A 20052-nucleotide genomic window follows, 5' to 3' on the forward strand; every position below is an offset into this window, starting at 1 on the left:
AGGGGCCTGCAAGGCGGCTGTGCCCATTGGCCAGGAGTCCCGTCCTACAAGTCTAATTTGAGAGGGTAATTAGAGGGAGCGACAGAGATTCATGCTCAGAGGTGTATATGCAATGCTGTAGGAAAGTAGAAAACTAGAAACAACCTGAGCCTCTGGTAATGGCCAGCAGGCTAAGTAAATGGTTTAATTCTCATAATGTGCAATTAGGCAGCCTCTATAAATAAATTGTTCAGCAAAAGACTCAGTAAGCAAAGTGAGCTGACATACCCCAGGCTTCTGGGAGAAGACATTTGCAGTGTGTAGAGCAAGGGAAATGCACTAAGTTCTCCACAAGAAAAAGCTCAGAGTGTGAACGTGTGATCCAGAGAACCCAAGACTTGGTGCGGACTCATAAAGCAGAGCTGTCTCCCACTAACAGGAAAGCAAGCTAAGGGGGTGTCCCCAGCAGAGAGACACAGAGCTACAGAGGGACCCGTCTGGAAGGTGTTCACCGCAGTGCTGTTTGGAACAGCAGCCGCATTGGGGGCTGTTGTGCGTCATATCGAATGCTAATGTGCGTAGCCCAGGGGCAACAGCGCTTACTAAGGACTAGCCCTCCCAAGAACACGCCTCAGTGGAGTATGACTTCACAATGAGAGGCTGGTCACGATCTAGTCTATGGTAAGCTTCTAAAGCAGAGGAAAGATATGTACCAGTGACGTGCTTTCCCAAGTCCTTGAGAAAAACTGACACATAGTGTTGAAGGGCATACGTACATGTGCGTACAAACATACAAGCACAAAAGTAATGGACATTGGCTTCAAAATAGTGGTTATTGCCAGGGTGGAGACCTCGATGGAGGTCAGACTTAAACATGATTTTTTTTTTTTAAGGAGAGGCTTGAAGTACTTACAGAAAAATGATAACTAGTGCTCTGAACTTAAGTTAGGGTCTCATACATTGTTTTCCATGCTTTTCTACATGCTAAGGTAGTTCGGGTTTTCAAGCAGTGTTTTTAAGCAGGTGGCTGAAGCAGAGTTTCTCTGTGTAGCCTAAGCAGGTCTGGGGCTCAGCACCCTTGTAGCATCTCAAGAGCTGGGGTTATAGGTGTGTAATTGTTACAGTACGTGGGAGCGGCTGCAGGCCGACTAAGAAGCTGGTGGCCTGGGCCAGAGGAGCAGCAGAGGTGGAGGGCCGTGGGGGACACCAGAGCTGTTCTTAGGGGTGGAGCGAGCAGGGCTTGGTGGCCAGTCACCTGTGAGGGTGAAGAACTGAGGAGGAAAGCCACAACTGGAGCGTGAACAGCCAGAGGGTGACAGATGACACTGACTGGAGGTGGGGGCAGGTAGAGGGGCCAGGAGCACACCCTGTCCACCACAGCTTTGGTTTCTTGCTCTGTGGATGGGGCACCACAGTGATGCCTGTGCCCTCTCTTCCACAGGTGGCAGGTGCTGTTCGTGGGGCTGGAACGAACATGGCATGTGTGGGGATGGCACCGAGGCCAGCATCTGCACCCCAACTCCCGTGCTCTCACTGTCGGGACTCCTCCTCGTGGGCTGCGGAGCCGGCCACTCCTTCGCCGTGTGTCAGCTGCCAGCGCACCCTGTGCCATGCCGGGATCCCCAGGTCACCTCCCCATTCCCAGATGCCACAGAAAACCCTGAGTCTCAGGACGCCGTGGATAGAGAGAGAAACTGGAAGGAGAGACAATCCGTAACTTCAATCCAAAGCAATTCTGACAGGATGAGAAACAGTGGACCCTAAGAAAGAACCTGTAATAAAGTGGCTTGTCCCAACAAAAGATTCCTGGAGAATCCTTCTGTTAGGTTATGGGGTCAGTAATGCCCCTGTCAGCTGGAGTGGGCTCTCGACAAGCGCTGAGGGCTGGGTAGAACTGCTGGCCAGAACAGCGGGGAGCCGTTGCCCAGTGCTCAGAGATGTCCGAGCTATGGCGAGGACAGCCTTTCTACTGGGCAGATGCGCATGAGGGGATCCTCACTAAAGAACATGCAGCGTTAAAACATCAGCAAGGAGGGGTCGAGGCCCCCGTGGCTGTGTGAAGACAGAGGCTTCATGTTCAGAGCTTCGAATGTCTGACCTCTAACCTGAGGGCTTATTTTCTATCCAGAGTCCATAGCTTGCCTGCTGAGGTACCCAGGTACTCTGCCTAAAGACTCAGGTCTTTATGCTCAGGCCCAAGCAAAGGCTTGGGGGTCGGTGGGAAGAATGGAGTCTGTGGAGAGAACCCAAGTCTTCTGGGGAGACCCAAGTGCAGACGGGGGTGTCTGAAGCTGGAAAAACCCCCATAACGTGTATAAGTTGTCCTCCAACCAGGCAGAATTTGGGGCTACTGTAGTAGGTGAATTGTGAACTCTCTGAGCTGGGAAGACGGCTCCACCATCTTCCAGAGGTTACAGAATTCTGGGGCATTAAAGTTGGGGACCTTCCATCACCATAGAGCCTAGAGGCCTCCAAACTACATTCCTCAGAGCCTGGTATAGTGTCACACGCCTTTAATACTGCCACATGGGTACAGAGCTAGATGGACCTCTGAGTTCAAGGCCAGCCTGGTCTACACAGTGAGTTCCAGGCCAGACAAGGCTTACAGAATGAGACCCTGTCTCAAAAAGGAACAATACCAACAAACAAACAAACAAAACGAAAACCAACACCCTGCATTCTTCAGAGCTTCAGGCACCTCCTTGCAGACTGGTAACGGGGCCAGGTAGACAGCAAGCAGCTTACCCAGCTACCGGTTATTTCAGGCGGTGTTGTTTGGTTGTTACGTGGTGTGTTGTGCTCTGCATGAGATTGTATTCGATAAGTGGGACCTTAAGAAAGTGTAGAAACTGCTGATCTCATTCAGCCATTCTTGTTGCTCATCAGGAGAAAATGGAGACTGGGAAGGGGGGACTGGACCATCTCAAGGTCACACACCGAATGCCTGGTCCAGGGGGACCCAGCCAGAGCCCTCAGCTAGCAAAGGGTGTGATGAGAAGTGGCTGAGTGTATAGGTTCAGCTCAGGCTCGGAGGACGTCAGTTCCATCCTCCACAGCCTGGACGCCGCCCGCATCCGCAGTCTGCCTCCAGCACAGCACACCAAGTCTTCCTTTTAGACTGGAAGGATGCCCAAGAAGTATGCCCTGTTCTGCACAATCAACCCCCGAACCAGGATGCCAGAGGCGGCATTTGTCCTCTGATCTGCTCTTGCCAGCATGACCACGCCCGCAGAGATGGCTCACCGAGGGGTAAGCCATACCGGAGCAAGCTCAGGGTTACTGTCCTGTAGGCCGAGTGGTTGGCAGCAACCAGGCCAGAAAATCATTCCCACGTGACCTGTTTCCAGTCACAAGGAACCAATACCATCTTGCCCAGAGCACGCTCCTCTTATCCCCTCCAGTAAGCGCTGGAGAACTCGGCTCCCTGAGCTTCTGTCACTGAGCCCAGTGCCTTGTTTGCAGGCATCGTGGACAGGATCAGCTTGTAGGCCACAAGTCCTTTGATCGCGAATCTCAGATTTCTACAGGTAGGCCAGATCCTTCCAGAAGCAGGCAGAGGAAGGAATGGTTTCCTTTCCAACACTTCACCTCCGCTGCCTCATTCTGCCCTTCCTTCCTGATGACAGTGTGGACAGAGGCATTTCTCCTCGCTCTGCATGGTTCTGATGGGTGAAGGCACTTACCAGAGATAGTTGATAAGTCCAGATTTTGTTTTGGCCTGCAGCCTTTGGTGGCTATTTGTCTTTCTAAGATGTCCAAGCTCCCTTTCCTGGCAGCCCATGGAGGAGCCAGCAATTTGTCAACTCTAGAACTAAGCAACCTGTAATGGAGGATTTTCTCAATGTTCCGGGGATCACTGTGGAGTAGGGGTCGACTGAGTGGGCCCTGAGATCCCATTCTTATCCTCTCCACTCTATTCTGTTTACGGCTTTTTACAGCCTGTCTACAAGTCTCGTGCACATGTGAAGTGTCGCTTCACCACCTGGTTAGGCTCCTTAGGGTCACAGGAACCAACCTGAGAAAAGAGCTCATTTTTCAAAAAACAAATTATGTTTTCAATGAATAATTTTGCCTGCATTCCCTGCCCCTGTCCCTCAGGAGGAGGAGGAAATGCCTCCACTGTGTGCTTGTGGGGCTTTGGCCGCCCTGGAGTGGGTGTTGAGGGCTCCACATTCCCGCACCGTTCTCCCCTTCTGGCCACAGGGACCCATCTTCCCTTGACACATCTTTCACCCCGGCCATGATGGCCTGTGAGTAACCGTGGATGGTGGGCTGTCTGGTTTCCTTTCTTGACACAAGCTACAGTCATCTAAGACAAGAACCTCAGGTGAGAAAATGCCTCCGTAAGGTTGGCTGCCAGCCAGCCTGTTGGGCATTTTCTTAATTAATGATTGATGGGGAGGGCCCAGCCCCATGGAGATGGGGCCATCCCTGGATGCTGGTCCTGGGTTCTATAAGAAAGCAGGCGAAACTGTGAGGAGGAAGCCAGTAAACAGCCTTCCATGGCCCCTGCCTCAGCTCCTGCCTCCAGGCTCCAGCCTCCTGGCATTCCTGTCCTGACTTCCTCCAGTGATGAACAGTGATCTGGAAGTGTGAGCTGAATAAAGTCTTTCCTTCTCAACTCGTTTTTGGTCATCGTGTTTCATTGCAGCAATAGAAACCTAACTAAGATGGTGACATGGTGCTTAGGGAGTGAATCCCGGCTTGTGACTCAGAATAAGTCCTTCTCACCACGCCCCAGGCATTGTCTGCTCTGGGTGAGGTGACTTGGTGGTCATTGGCAGTGAGCCGTGGGAGTTCACAGAGAAGGGCTAAGTCCAACTGCTAAGTTCAGAGCTGTCTCCTGAGGGGCACAGAGGTGGGTGTGGCTTCTGGAAAATGGAGGGAGCGTAAGCTCCATCCACAGGGCAGCAGGGTGCTTCAGCTCCAGTGGGCTTGGCCAGCTGGGAATCGGGAGAGATCTGGACCACAGCACGAAGTGGCCCCTTCACGCCTATGGCACTCCAGGAGGGAGGACAGGAGACCGGATCCTAAGAGTCCTGGATTCGGAATCCACACAGCACAGTCTCACCACCAAGGACCAGCCCCGGAAAGTCCTTAGCTCAAACAGCCTAATCTCAATGTAGGAGTCAGACCGCCCAGCTTCTGCCCTGGAATTCACGTCTCCCTGGGCTTTGTGGCAGCATGGCTGTAATTGGACTGTTCTGGGCTGTCACCCGGCGATGTTTGTAAGATGTACCCTCTACCTAGTCGATCCTCTCTAGCTGTGGTGTTCCCACAAGCCTCTATTCCAGGTGGCTTTGTGGGATTCAGCAAATTCATCTAGTAGATCCCTGGCTCACGTCAACACTGACCTTGGGCAGCAGCCTGGGCTGTCACTCGGGCATCCTAAGACAGTGGTTCCTGCCCTTAGCTTTGAGCTGGCTGGACAGGCTCTCCTGGATGGTTGCAGAGGTTCTACCAGCCCCAACCCCTGGATTCTTGCACTCCACCGGGCATCTCCGGATGTTGAGGCAAGTCCTCACAGAGGTAAGAAACTAGCAGGTAAACTTCGGCACCCACATTCAAGGTCCCACCTACCCACGGGGTCACAGACTCAGGCTGTGCTGGGAGGTGACAAAGGGGCTGAAACCAGAGGGAGCTGACACCTTTGTGCTGGTGGCCTGAGCTTCAGCGTGCTACGTGAAATGCTCAGGGGTTGATTCTATAGTCTTTGGGGTCTCTTTCCAGTCAAAATTCTGGAATTACTAATGGATGAGGAAAGATCCGATCCTCTATTTGACTCCGTTCCCAAACCTTTGAATGAAGATTCTCAGAACTGACTGCTCTCTCCGAGGGTGCCCAGACTAAGAGAGTACTCATGAGGTAGTCTCTAGACTACCTGGGCAACCTGCCCAGGGCACCCAGACCGTCAGGCCCGACAGTAGTCCCAGCAGGGAGGTGGTCATGGCTACTCAGGGCAGCTAGCTGCTCTGACATGGCCTCATGCAAGGACCCACCAAGACAAGTGACAGGACGGTATCAGGCGAGCCCCACAGAGCATGGGCTAGGCGTTATGACAGGTCTTCATTCACCTCTGAGCAGCTGCTTTCTTCCCTTGACACACCAGGATCTGCAGCCCCACCCTGCAGGGGACAGCATCCTCAGAGCCCAGGGACACCTCAGTTCAGATGAGTACAGTAGTAGCCACGCCCAGGATTGGCTCAGCCATACAACAACAGAATGGAGATACAGCCTGGAGGCAATAAAAACTCAACTCACTTCTTCAGATCAAAAGTCAGCTCTTTATTTCCAGGGCCAGGGCCCAGTGAGGGGAGGTTGCTGTCTTTCCAGGAAATGTTGCAGTGAAAGCTCGAGATGTTGCAATTTTTTTTTTCAACTCAAGCATGTGTTTTTCAAAAATATCATCCTTCCCCCCACACACACTAATTTTAGAATCAGACCAAAGCCAAGCTACTGTCCTCTGTTTCTGTTGGGAAAATACTATATTTATTCGAGATGCAGGAGCGTGTCTCTGCAAACCTCCGATTGCTTCAGAAAAACAAATCTGCTTTAGACTAGACAGAAACCATGTTACAAAATTTATTTCATGCTCGGATCTCTTTGCATAACATTGGGCATGCAGTTTTGTTTTTTTTTTTTAAACTCTGAAGTACTAAATTGCATACAATGCCAGGTTGTGCCTTAATGAGGGTGGAGGGGAGGCCCCCTCTGGTGGTCCTGAACTGGAGGTACGCTACATCCTGGCTTTATAATGACATTGGAAAAATCCATAGGTGTAACTATGAGCAATTCGTTATGAAACTCGGTCACACTGGTTCCACACACCGAGATGAGAGAATCAACCTAAACTAGCCGCTGTTGGGATCTGGGGGAGTCGTCCGCTGGGTCGCAAGCATGCCATACAGAGATGGAAGAGGGTGGCAGTGTGAGTTTCCGCGATCCTACTTGGAGCAAAGTTCTCAGTTTTCCGAGTAAGAGATGAGCTACGAAGGTGAGGTCAATATGACCGATGACTGACTGCCTGCCTTTTGAAACCTTTCCTCTGGGTCTTGTGTACAAAAAGCGACTCATTGCCCGGCCCCGGCCTTCTTCCCTCCCCCCCCCCCTCCTGGAAATATACTGAGTGCCATTACAGTTTGGCTCTGACACCATGTGTCAAAATTAAGAGTGCTGGAAGAAAATAAAGGATTCTTGCTTTTCTCTCCATTCTTGGTGGTGGTTAGGGTAATCAGACAGTCACAGCGGGGGGCTGGTGGGTTTGGGTTAGCTGGGTTTTCTGTTTAACTTCATGCAAGTCATGCTAAGGCTCCCCTTCACCCCCCCAAATAAAAGGTAACTTCTAAAAAAAAAATGAAAAGAAAGAAGGGCAATCCTCTGCGGCCTGTTCCCATTGGCCGTAGAAAAAGCTACGTCCGTCTTAGTGCAATGCCTGGGCCACTCGGACTCGTCCGGCAAACCTGCATGGCGTGAATTTACTCTGTCCGAGGGTGAGGAGGGGCTGCAGGTCCACCCAGATGCTTAATAGCCACCAGTGTCCTCGGCCAAGCCGCAGGGTCAAGTCACTCTCACAGCCTCTGTCGGCATATACTTAGCAATGACAGGGCTTTCTTTGCAAAGATCTGTATGTAGAGAATACAATTAACACTTGAGCTCCTCTTCTTGCCTTCCCCTCCCGCTCGCTCGCTCGCTTGGCACTTAGTCGTTAAGGAAGAAGAGGAGAGCGAACAGCCGCATGCAGAGGCAGGCAGGTTCTCCATGGCTTGTCTCCCATGCAGCGGTCAGCCTAGCAGCCTCTTTCTCGTCCCTCCTTGGGAGGACGGCTGAGGTCCCTACTTCTGCTGGGCACCTGCAGACCTAAAGGGCTCTGAATCAGCCAGAGCAAAGCAAGTTCTTGTCCCTCTCAGGAGTCGCGAGAGCCGGGCTGGATGGACACAGGTGGGGCCTTCACCCTCGGCGCCTCCCAGAGTCCAGCACCCAAGCCCGGGGGGTGGAGGGGTGTCTGAGACTGGGGATCACCTGTGGATGGGGGTTGCACTCAACTCCCTAGAACTACTAGGAAATGGGGTGCTTCTGGCCCACCTCCCCTCAACTTCGGGAAGCGCAGTAGAGACGCTCTGCTCTCGCAGGCCACACCGACCCACACCGACCGACCCGGCATTCGAGACAAAGGAGCCAGGCAGCCCATGGGATCACGGGCAGGGCACAGCCATGGAGACAGGTTCCCCTATTCTGCAGGGTAGCCCTGCTCCTGGGCATTCTAGAGGCGATACTTAGGAGGAAGCCAGTTGCAAAGAGAGCAGCAGACCCATCCATGCCAAGGATGGGGCCCTCCGAAGGCTGGTAGCCCTCCGCCATGCAGCTGCATGCAGGGAGCAGCTCGCCGCACTGAGGTCCGGGGCCTCGGCAGCTCGGACAAGCAGAGGCCAGCCAGGACCAGCGGCCTCAACTAAGCAGTCGCGCAGCAATCCTCATCTCATCTAGGCTACCTCTCCTCTTCTAGACCTGCGTTTGATTCTTGACGTCTAAGCTCCTGCTGGCGGCTGGCTGAACTAACGTTAGCACCGCTGACCAAGGCTACAGACTCCACACCAGCCGTTACTCTCAGAACCTGACTTGCGCCTGGCACACCCTGTCACCATGCATCCCCATGAGCATGTGAGGTGCACGGGAACACGCGTGAGCTCCCGGCTAGCGTGCTGCACTGAGAAAGGCCCAGGGCAGTGCCTGCAGCCCTGTGAGGTCTTCCCCAGGCCTTGACCAGCCCATGCTAACCCTCTCCAAAGCCCTGACTGCAAGACCACCTGACTGCAAGGTCTCAGCCTTCACCACAGTGGGGCTGGCCACGGCTGGGGCGGCCAGTAATGTGCTCTGGCCATGAGTGGGGCTATGCAAAGTCCTGGTGACACACCTGGTCTCGGCAAGTTCTCTGGCTACCACTCTCAGTACTCTGACTAGCACACAGCTGACCTCCCAGCTCCAAAGTCACCTCTCTATGGAGCCTCCCTTTCCACTGGCCTGCACATCCTCTGTAAAGGATGCCTCTTCCATAGCACAACCTCAGACTAAATTCCCAGGGTGGTGGCCAAGCCAACGGTCCTCCACAGCTAAAGGCTGGGAGAGAACACGCCACCTTTTCTACATGCTCTGCCCCACTGGAGAAGTCTGAGGGAGCCGAGACGCCCCCGTCTCCTTGGATACCCCCTTGGCTTGGGTTTACCTCCCGTGGTCATCCACCCTGGGTCAAGCCACTTTCTCTCACTTCTCTGAATACCAACCTACAGATGCCTGGGCCTCAGCTCCTCTCTGCCGGCCTGCCATCCATCCCCCTTGGAGAAAGAACTCTGACCTCCAGAGGCCAACCCTGGGAGACTCCCCCAATCCTCGCCCCCTCAGTGTGCCTCTCTACCCCTCAGCGCCCCTTGCCCGCCTCCCTGCCCACCCATCTGCAGGAGCAAGGCAAGGCGGGCCCGGCCGATGCAGAGAGCTCCAGCCTTCTCTACATACCCTTTCTCATTCCTCCACCAGGCGGGCACGCGTACTCCCCGGTGGACAAGAGGAAGCAGGGTCCGTATCTCTCGCGGGTGCCCGAGCGGGTAAAGGGCAGGCCCTCCTCGGGAGTGAGGGCCTGGTCTATGTGGGGGCAGTCTTCGTTCGCCAGCGCGGCCTTCGCCACCTCCCCATTCAGTTTGGAATCTTCAAACATATAAGCAGAAGCTATTGAGACACCGAAAACTGTTTAGTGAGGGGGGGGTGACAGGCCGAAGGTGGGGCATTTGACAAAGGACTTCTCGTTCCTGATGATGGAAAAGTGGGAGATCCGAGGAGGAGGGTGCCAGGCTGGGGTGGGCTGCTGACGATGTGGGGGGACGGGGGGAGACTCCTAGGTTTGCTCAAAGTTTGCAAAAAGATGAATTGGTGATGGGCCTGGCTTGTGGTGTTGGGGGCCAGGCCCAGAGCCCAAGGCAGGGTTAATGAGACAGGATGGTATGATGTATTCATGGGTAGAGGGCCAGACACACGGCTCGGGGAGAAGACAGACAGACACTCAGAAAGGCCCCAGTCCAGAAAGGCAGCCTTTCAGACCCCTGTACTTCTAACCAGCATCTGGCTACCTCTCAGCAACACTCAGCGTAGGGCCGGCGAGACCCCACCTCCTCCACCCCTGCATGCTGATTCCATCCCACCATCTGTTCTTGCTGTATCCCCCGTCTGATGGCTCAGCTCGCTCCCATGCAGGACCAACTTGACCATTCAGATGCCCCGCCTTCTTCTCTGTCTCCATGAGGACCAAGTCTGGAGCCCGCTCTAACCTTATCCCATTCAGACTAGGCCTAATCGCATAGCCTGTCCCCAGAGGAACACAGACTAGCCTGGACACACATTTTACACTGTCCCTCATATGAATGAAGCCTTTTTACCAGGCTGTGTCCTATGGAGACTAGACTGGCCATACCTCTGTTCCTCTGTTTACAGGAACCCCAGGCTGGTCCCTCTGAGACTGCCTTCTCCACTGGCTGAGCCTGATCACACCATCTACACTGTTCACACGGTACAAAGTCAGGTCCCTCTGAGACTGTCCTGTACACAGACAAGAGCTGGCCATACCTGCACTACAGAGACCCAGTCAGGTCCCTTCGAGTTCCTGTTCCCTGGTACAGCCACTTCAACATGGGGACAATCTGATTGTGCTGCCCCACCATCAATGCAGACTAGTTTCCTGTGTCCCCACAGCCCCAGTGAGGTCACTCCATTTGCTCCGCCCCCATGCAGACTTACACTGCCACCCCCACACATCCCTCAGTGTCTCCATAGACCACTCTAGGGGACCTGGTCTGCTTGCACAACAAAGATATGCATATGCATGAGGCTGTGAGAGCTGGACAGGGATGTGGGAGGGGCTCCATTCCTGTCCCTCCCTGAAGCAGAGCAAATGGATATGCAGGGACAACAGATGCTGATGGCCTTGGGTGGGGGGAATTTGAGGCTTGGCTTCTGTAGCAGCCTAAGAAGGAAGCTGGGAGGAGGTCTCAGGGGGACATGTATTGTGGGGGAAAAAACATGGCCACCACCAGGCACTCTGGCCCTCCTGACTTCAAGAGCAAAGATTTGGAGGCCTTTGGCACCTGGCAGGGGCGGCTCTGACTGACCTTGTCCCCTCTTCTGTCCTTTTTGGGGACTCTGCTAGGGTAAAGCCCAGTCAAACGCTGCACCTGTGGGGAAGGTCATGGGAGAGCCCTTCAGTGAGAGAAGGAAGCAACCCGGAGGATGTGTGAGGGGAGGCTCTCTGAAAGAAAGCTAGGGCAAGTCCCCCACTCAGCTGACCCTCTCCCATGATCCTGTTCACATCATGTAACTACACGAGGGAGTGGCCCTCCCTGCGTGCACACACGTGGCGTGCGCGTGAGCGGGGCCACCACCCGTGTGCGTCACTACAAAGAGGCAGTCAGTCAAAAGAGAAATGGACCAATCAGGTTTATTCAGAAAGCAAATCAAAAAAAAAAAGTTTCCCATCATAATTTTGGAACTTAAAAAAGTCTGTCGTACAAGATGGCAAGGCATTTCACGTACAGTGCGTCCCTTGAAGATCCCAGGGCCTCCGCTCCTCATCAGCTCTGAACCACAAGGCCAGTTACTAGGGAAACTCTGGCACCATGTGACAAGCTGGGGGCTGCCTAGGATATGGGGCCGTCCCTTGCGTTCCATTTGGCTCTCGTCTCCCTTACAGAGGGTCTGTGGGCTGGAAGGACAATGCTGGAGGGACGGGGAAGGTAGTATGGTAGGGAAGAGGATGGAAGCTGGGGTCCATGTGTCGTGCTTGGGGAAGAATAGTGACTTCAAGTGCACCTTCTCTAGCTGGCAAAGATGCTCTTGAGTGTGTGTCCACAGCCTGCTCATCTGCTCCAGAGAAGGGTCAAATAGTGACAGCGCTTTCCCGTCTCTGCCTCCATAGAGACAGCGCAGCCTGAGACCCCTCCTCTGGCCCTGAGTCTCCGCCTACATGACCCCTGCCCCCACGGCTCTCGCCTTGAACTGTAAAGGGTTTGAAAGTGGGGCAGTCCTTCTGGGGGTCCAGGGGCAAGGAACAGCATCTGGGATCTAGGGGGACAGGATGGTGGGCAGTTTCCAGGATGCCCCTGGAGCCTGCTTTTTCTTTCAGCCCTGACCTTTGAAAAAGGGTCTGCAGCTGGGTGGCTGTAGTTGAAGACGCTCTCAGCAACCGGGCCATTCACTTCCTGCCCCAAACTCCAGTGCGGATGGCCAGACGAGAGAACAACCAAAGAAGACCAACTGTCTAAAACTGAGGAACCGTGAGAAAGGCCTCAGGCGCAATGTCACGGAGTCCCACCACCTGCTTGTCCCCCCTGGAGTGAAAGAGAAGCTAGAAGCTTGCTTTCAGAGAGCTGGGCCTGTCTCCTCTAGCCCAGGGCCCCAGGACACCACTACCCCACAGGCCTGCGATGATGAAATGACAGCATGGGCAGCGGTCTCAGTGATGGTTTCCAGGCTTTGAAATGAGCTGAGATGAACGTCTGTGAGAGGGTCATTTTTTTTTAAACTTTGGAGCAAGGAGAACCTACGTGACCAGGCCCTCTGTCAGCAGGCTGGCTTTTCTGCCATCTCCCGGACACTTCTGACAGCATACTTACTGTTCATATCAGCAGCGGGTGCCGCCAGGCACACGCAGGACTGGACTGGGGTTAGTTGGGCCGGGCATTGCCTTGGGCGTGTCCCAAAGGGGTCTGCCCAGCTGGGACTCAGGGGGAAACATCCCAGGCTAAGGGGGTAACAAGCTGTGAGGGGCACCGTCATAGGAACCAGCACACTCATGCAACAAAACAAGGAGAGAAAGAGACATGATTAGTGGAAGGAGGGAGGGAGGGAGGGAGGGAGGGAGGGAGGGAGGGAGGGAGGGAGGGAGGGAGGGAGGGAGAAAGAAAGGGAGAGGGAGAGAGAGAGAGAGAGAGAGAATGTGAACAACACAGAAAAGAACACCTGTTCCTGGCCCACAGCCCTCTCATTCCTCGGCTTTCCCTTCACCCATATGGGCAGTGTGGACTCCATTCTAGGTCCAGCTGCCAGGCCTGCAACTGGACTGTCTTCAGCTGCCTATCTTGCCCCATCGATTCTGCCCCCAATCCTGTCACCCTCCCTACCCCATGGTCTAGAATTATTCCCAGGCAGCCACTGCAGCCCAAGAGAGGACAGCTGGAGGGCCCAGCATTAGGGGACTTTGGATTCTGGTGCTCAGAAAAGAAACTCCTTCCCCCAAACCACCCTGAGGCTGCAGCAGTGGGTCCTGAGGCTGGGGTGGGGTGTTTCTGAGACTGCACTTCCGCTCTGAACACCCACGGGCAAGAAGGGAGCCAAACCCGACACCCACATCTCTAATATCCCTTCTGCTGGGAACCTGTAACCCCAGAACCCCACACCACAAAGGACCGACCCACATCACAGGAGCAGATATGATAAGACACACAAGAATGGACATGGCAGGACGGCGGGGACAACAGACACTCCCAACTGCCCGGAGCAAGTGCTTGGCCCCACTGTAAGGAGTTGGGGGCTGGGGGCTAGGGCTGGGAACTGAGGCCCCTTCTTGGAGGAGGGCTGCTGCTCCTGGGAGCTCAGTTCCTGACAATCCCTCCCTGTGCCTCCCAGCTCATGGCCAGAGGAGACCCGAACCCTTGGCAAGCCCTCAGGACAAGATCCCACAAATACTGAGGCCGTGCAAACCGTGGCCCAAAGGAGCTTGCAACATCCCTGGGACAGACAGACAGACTGTGGCTTGAGCAGTGACTCTGAAGTGGAGGGGAGGGGAGGGTTTGGTGCAGCTGGAGGCCTGGCTGCAGCGCAGAGCCCAGTGTTCTAGCCCAGGGCCTAGCCCAGGAGTTAGAAATGGAATTAGAGAAAGCGCTGCTTAGGGACCTGCTTGCCTACCTTTGACACAGGACCTTGTGGGACATCGCACCTCCCACGTTCCAGTGATGCCGAGTCTCCACCGCATCTGCCTTCTTGCACTCTGGCTTCTCCCTTGCTTTCTTACCTCCACCTCGCACCCATCCAGGCATATAAGAAGTTACATGGGAAGGGAGCCCATGGTCCAGGGATGGTGGAAGAGAAGCCCTGAGAACCTAACATACCCCAGCAACAGATATGCCTGGTCTCATACTGCAGCACTGAGGTGAGCAGTGTCCTGGTGAAAGAGGAGGCTCAAGGTGGGGCTAGAGTCCTGGAGCCCAGGGGATGGGCTGAACATCGGGACAGCACCAAAACAGCAAGAGAGGGAAGGGAATAGTGTGTGTGTGGAGGCAGGGAAAAGCGGGCACTTGAACTCAGAGAGCTCAAATCAGACTGCCCAAATCAGAGCTCTCTGAAACATGAAGCCAAGACAAGGTGTCTGCCGGGGCAGGGAGGCTGGACAGGGCTGAGGAACCCAGAGGAAATCCCACAGCAGTTTGTAGGCTTGTAGGCTGCTGCCACGTGAGGGGAAGGCTAATGTTCCTAGGACTAGCTGAGTGGGGGGTGTGTGTGTGTGTACGCGCGCGCGCGCATGCGTGTGTGCCTTCAGTACATGGACAACAAGATTGTCACTGTCAGGATGTGCAGAGGAATCTGTGCCTGGCTAGAATGAGCTGGGGATCAACAATGGGCTGCCCCGGCCTGTTTATAGAGCACCAATCCTGACTGACAGAAGTGTTGGGGAAGATGAGTCAGAAGGGCTGAGCACGTCCTGCTGGGCCCCACAGTAGAGCTAGGGAGAGGGTAGGCCTTGGAGCTGGGGAAAGTGTCCTTGCCCTGGTGGTGGTTGCTGGGGTGAAATGGTAGCTAGCTCAAAACAGAAGGGTAGGCCTAGGGCTTCCCATAATTGGAGACATGGCTTGGCCAGGGCCTCTCTTCACCTCAGACACCTGTGTTCCCTGCCCCAAGCTAAAACAAAAGCTACATTTTGCTGATGTACCTACAGAAGTCTCAGGAAGGAGAGCGAGGAAGCAGGCCTTGGGACACTGTCTAGGCTGCCCCAGCCAGGAGGATAAAGGACTGGGGTCGGAAGGTGAGTCGGGTAGCACACCAGCAGCGAAGGACCACCATCCACTGAGGGAGGCCACCCAAGTGAAAGGGAGACTTTCTCACCTGAGGCTGAGCTAGCTGGCAGCCCTCTGCCAGACCCAGGCACAGGGTGCTCTTCATAGACTAAAGGAATCCAATAACACGCGCCAAACCCACACTCAGCCGGAACCTCTCAGCTCGGCACTGCCACTCTTCTCTGGGTCATCTGTTCCTCGGAGACCCCCGTCTCCTCAGAGTTAGCCAATGGGATTCCATGGGAAGAGGTAGATTATGGGTTTTCCTCCTCGGACCAGAGCCCGTGCTCAACGTTATGTGCTATGTGCAGGTTCTCATAAAACTGAGACAGTCCCATGATGAGCCACTCGCCATGGAATATGAGAATATATCCCTCAGCGACTAGTGCTGGCTCACCGCACCCCACCCGCCTCCCAGTGAACTCGTGGGTAAGTGGTTGGGATTTCTCATAGTGCCGCTGCTGCTGTCCCTACCGCTAGATTTGGGGACAGCTCTTGGTGGTGGGAGGAGCTTGCTGGTCCGAACGCTGTGGCCCCCTCTCGCGCTTTGCTCACCAGCCGCTTCCCTTAGCGGGTCACCAGACACTCCCACTGGACCATCAACCCAAACAGACAACGTGAAAGCCAGTGTCCCTCCAACAGGCTCCTAAAGGTCAGCGCTGAAGTCTACAGTGGTGGCAGAGGTGCGTGGGGTCAGCATGCTGTAGGGTAAGGAAGCGTGTCGCGGAAGGCTAGGGGCGACTCCCAGCAAAGGCCTGGAGCTGCTGGCGTCAGGGCAGGAGTCTACTCAGCTATGGAGACAGCTTCTGCTAGGGCTGAGGATCCTGGCTATTGCCTTTGCGGGACCGCACTGCCAGATCTCACATACCCCCTGCCAGTCTACACAGCCTGAAGGCACCCGGGTTAAAGACCAAATCAAAGGCTGTATGGCGTTTCTGAATCACCCACGCCCCTCCCCTGCCCACCATTGGGTCAGGAGCCTGTCAGAGAGCTCTGCCTGACTCCTTCCAACCAAGCAGCAGCCTTTAGGCTTCTGCTAAGGGACTCCTCAGCAAACTTCGCTGGAACTCCTGAGACCGACCTCTTTACCCAGGGCCCCCGCTGAGGTTCTACTAGCAAGCTCTTGCCTTCTGGCTTTGACGCCCCAGCGTCTCCCTGGGGCCCCGGGCTCCACACCTCAAGATTGAGCACAGGGTCCTGGGTCGCCCATGGAACTAAGGAAGCAGTCTGGCTGAATCTGGAATCATTGCTACAGGGAGCAGAGGTGAAAGGTCAGATTGACATGCCTCTAAGAGGCTTCCTACCTGCTCTGTTAATTTCTAAAATTTCTTCCTGTGCCAGCGGGCATGTGTCACTCTGAGTACTGTGGTGAGGAGAGTTTACGACAGATTTACAGTAATTGGGAGATCCCAGCTGTGGTGGCCGTGGAATATGCTTCTTTTTTTTCTTTGGTAGTTTCTGCTTAGCCATGGCTAGAGAGTAGTACATCCCAAAATTGTTCACGATGACAGGCACCGGCATGGCAATGGTCAGCACTCCCGCCAGGGCACACAGTGCTCCCACCAACATGCCAGACCACGTCTGAGGATACATGTCTCCATAGCCCAGTGTTGTCATGGTGACCACAGCCCACCAGAAGCCGATGGGAATATTTTTAAAGTGTGTGTGCTCACTGGCGCTGGGGTCATTGGGCTGAGCCCCTATTCTCTCAGCATAGTAGATCATGGTGGCAAAGATGAGCACGCCCAGGGCCAAGAAAATGATAAGCAGCAGGAACTCATTTGTGCTGGCACGGAGTGTGTGGCCCAGGACCCGCAGGCCCACGAAGTGGCGGGTCAGCTTGAAGATGCGCAGGATTCGCACGAAGCGGACGACACGCAGGAAGCCCAGGACATCCTTGGCGGCCTTAGAGGACAGGCCGCTGAGGCCCACCTCCAGGTAGAAGGGGAGGATGGCCACAAAGTCAATGATGTTGAGCGAGTTCTTGATGAACTCCACTTTGTTGGGACAGAAGACAACGCGCATGAGAAACTCGAAGGTGAACCAGACCACGCACACGCCCTCGATGTAGGTGAGGAAGGCCTCAGTCTCTGCTTCCCGGTAGTAGCGCACTTGCGTGCCATTTCGAACATTCTCGATTTCCGTCTTGTTCACGATGGGGTTGAAGCGCTCGTGGGTCTCCAGGCAGAAGGTGGTGATGGAGACCAGGATGAAGAAGAGGGAGGCGAAGGCCACATACTGTAGAGAGAAACACATGAGTCAGAGTAAAGGCTTTCCACTCAGAGTGGGGAGACCTGGAGGGCCTTACGCTGGGTCCAGGCACAGCGCCACATCAGTGGCAGGGAATGCACAGAGCCCCTCCAACCCAAACTAAGCTGACAAGCCACATCCTCCTCCCTGGAGCCTGCATGGCCACCAAAGCCTGCATCCCTGTCCATCTCTGCCTCCTTCCCCGCTGCCAACCAAACGAGGATGTCCCAGGTCCCCCAGAGCCACAAAAGAGAAGGAGCCTGGTTCCACTAGGGTGGGCTGTCCCCAAATACTCTCATGAGAAACAAAAACAAAAGGAAAAACCCCAAGGCTTGTACTGTCTCAAGCCGCTGAAATCAGAGGTGTTCGTCACAGCGGTTGGCTACACTGACAGTGACCCTGGGAAGGGAATACAAGCAAACTGCTCTACCAGCATCGGGCTCCTTGGAGGCTGTGTCCATCTGGACTCCGGTCTGTTTAAAGAGCACCCCCGCCCCAATCAGCAGCCGGAAGTCAAGTGTCTCTAAGGGTTGGGTTGACACTGGCACCCCTCCTCCATTCCAGGGGTGTGCTCTTGCAGCCCCAGAATTGCTTGGTTGGGTTGACCAAGACTCTGGAGCCTGGAGCCCAATCTGCCAAAGGATCTGAGTACTAAGAACTAAGCGGGTCTTCTAAACCATGTGGGCTGCAGGTAGGGAACAGAATTTTAGACTGTCAGCAGTCTTATGAGGTGATACTTCCTGCCACCCGAGCCACAGACATGAAAAGACCCGCGGAATCTGCGGTTACAGTGCGCCAGCACACGGCTGGTTTAATCAGCAGTGCCTCAGAACCGTTTCTCCCAGGCATCGGCTGCCTCCCAGTTGCATCCTTCTATGAACCCATGCCTCCTTCCATCCAGCCATCTTCCTTCCTTGCTTGCTTCGTCCTTTTCTTCCTTCTAACTCTCCCTCCATTCTGTTCATCCTTCCTTTCTTCTATTCAGACTCCATCTATCTATCTATCCGCTCATTCTTTCTTCCTTCTCTCCTCCCCCTCCCTTTCTTCTACTCAAATCGTCTCTCTCCTTCCTTTTCCCCGATTCACCCATCCATCCTTTCTTCCCACCACTCTTTACCAGGCACCAGCACAGAGATAAGGCTCCTGCCCGGCTCTCTGAGAGCCCCTGTCCAGCTCAGGGTGACACATACAGAGGCCAGCAGAAGGTACTGGGTTGGAAATAGGAGCCCCTCCACCCCGTGAAGCATGTGGGGCTGGCAAAAGCTGCGGGAACAAGGGCAGAAAAGGGATCTTCTGGCTCCAGGAAGCTCTGCTCTCAGGATCCAGCTCTTCCAGACCTGGGACGCATGGAGGACAAACCAGGGAAGCAAAATGGAGGCAAAAAGAAGAGTCATCCACCATCAACCCCAGTTCACAAAGCTCTGCAGCCCTTCCAAGCTCATCCTTGGAGCAAAGGATGTACTCTCTGTATTTGGACCTGGACTCGCTCCAGGTCTCTCCTGGAGCTTGGCCTGTACAGCCTGGACTCCCTAAGGACAGGCCATCCTCCCCTGCAGCGACCCCACCACAGCCTTTCCCTCTGTCTGCTCTCTCCTCAGGACCACTGCTGTCAAAGCTGGTCCTCTGCTTCAGTCTCAGCCACATGGCTACTGGTCCCAGAGCTGCCCATGCCAGCTGGCACATGACCCACAGGGAAAAGCCCAAAGTCCTCAGCCTGGCATGCCACGCTCACTGTGCCCTGGCTGGCTTCCCGCCTCAGGGTCCTTGCCCTTCATGTATCCACATGCACCTCTCTGCCACTCCAACCATGTGCCTCCCCTCCTTATCTCTTTGTACCTGAGGTTCCTTCTTCCAGAAAAACTTCTGGTCATACACAGGGTGTTTGGGAAATCCCATGTCTCCTCAGTGCCCCATTACTAGCCATTTCCCTGGGTGAGGCTCCCACTGGCAGCTGTGGGACTCAGGAGGCAGCTCGCCAAGGCACTCCTCAAGGAATCTGTACAGGCACCCAGGGAGGCCATCAGTCTGTCCCCAGCGATGGATAGTTAGTGTTTGCGGAGGCTCATGAGAATAGCTCAGACAGCGTTGTTCTCCAGGGCTCCCCCAAGCCCTCAGAGCGCTCCTGCCATCTGTCCCTTTACAACACTCATCTTCAGAGGGCACAGAGGTCCAGGAAAAGGCCAGATCCTAAGATTAGCATAGAGAGGCTGAGGAGAAGGTTCCGTTGGTAAAGTTCGTGCCATGCAAGCATGAATCGTGGAGTCTGTCCCCAGAAGCCATGCCACAAAACAAAGCTGGATATGGAAAGATAGCTCAGTGGCTACAGTCACTTGCAGCTCTTCCCAGGGCCTAGGTTCAATTCCTGGAACCTCCATGGTGGCTCACATCATCTGTAGCTTCAGTCTTACTGAACCCACTGTCCCTCTTCTGGCCCCCGCAGGTACCCTGTGTGCGTGTGGTGCATACCTACGTGCAGACAAACACTCAGACACGTAAAATAAAATAAGTCATTAAAGAAAAAAAAAGATTCAAGGGTGGTGGGTAGTTGTAATCCCAGAGCTGGGAGCAGAGTCAGGCGGGTCCCTGGAGCTCACTGGCCAATCAGTGTAGCTGAACCCATGAGTTCCAGGCCAAGTGAGAGACCCTGTCTCAAAAAATAAGGGGAATAACTACAGAAGATACCAGAAACTCACACACACACACACACACACACACACACACACACACACACACACAC

The 20052-nt window shown here is 54.5% G+C and overlaps 2 protein-coding genes across 8 annotated transcripts in view; one reads left to right on the plus strand and one right to left on the minus strand.

Moving 5' to 3' along the window:
- Sergef (secretion regulating guanine nucleotide exchange factor) overlaps nucleotides 1-4600 on the plus strand; it is a 200233-nt gene extending 195633 nt beyond the window's left edge. For 4 of the 5 annotated variants that reach the window (XM_055613494.1, XM_055613495.1, XM_055613497.1 and 1 more), the window contains one exon: nucleotides 1421-4600. In XM_055613494.1, the coding sequence (XP_055469469.1) occupies nucleotides 1421-1743 (323 nt within the window). In that variant the 3' untranslated portion in view covers nucleotides 1744-4600. The remainder of the gene's footprint in view (nucleotides 1-1420) is intronic. The other variant, XM_055613498.1, reaches the window with a different exon arrangement.
- Nucleotides 4601-6248: 1648 nt separating this feature from the next.
- The window catches only part of Kcnc1 (potassium voltage-gated channel subfamily C member 1), a 40892-nt gene continuing 27088 nt past the window's right edge, over nucleotides 6249-20052 (minus strand). The window contains exons 2-4 of one of the 3 annotated variants that reach the window (XM_055613522.1): nucleotides 16370-17303; nucleotides 9487-9675; nucleotides 6249-7601 (exon numbers count right to left, since the gene is read on the minus strand). In XM_055613522.1, the coding sequence (XP_055469497.1) occupies nucleotides 7537-7601; nucleotides 9487-9675; nucleotides 16370-17303 (1188 nt within the window). In that variant the 3' untranslated portion in view covers nucleotides 6249-7536. Of the gene's footprint in view, nucleotides 7999-9486; nucleotides 9676-16369; nucleotides 17304-20052 lie in introns of all 3 variants that reach the window. The other 2 variants (XM_055613521.1, XM_055613520.1) reach the window with 2 other exon arrangements.

The sequence above is a fragment of the Psammomys obesus genome, unplaced genomic scaffold (genome assembly GCF_907164565.1).
Source record: "Psammomys obesus unplaced genomic scaffold, mPsaObe1.curated_primary_1811, whole genome shotgun sequence".
NCBI lineage: Eukaryota > Metazoa > Chordata > Mammalia > Rodentia > Muridae > Psammomys > Psammomys obesus.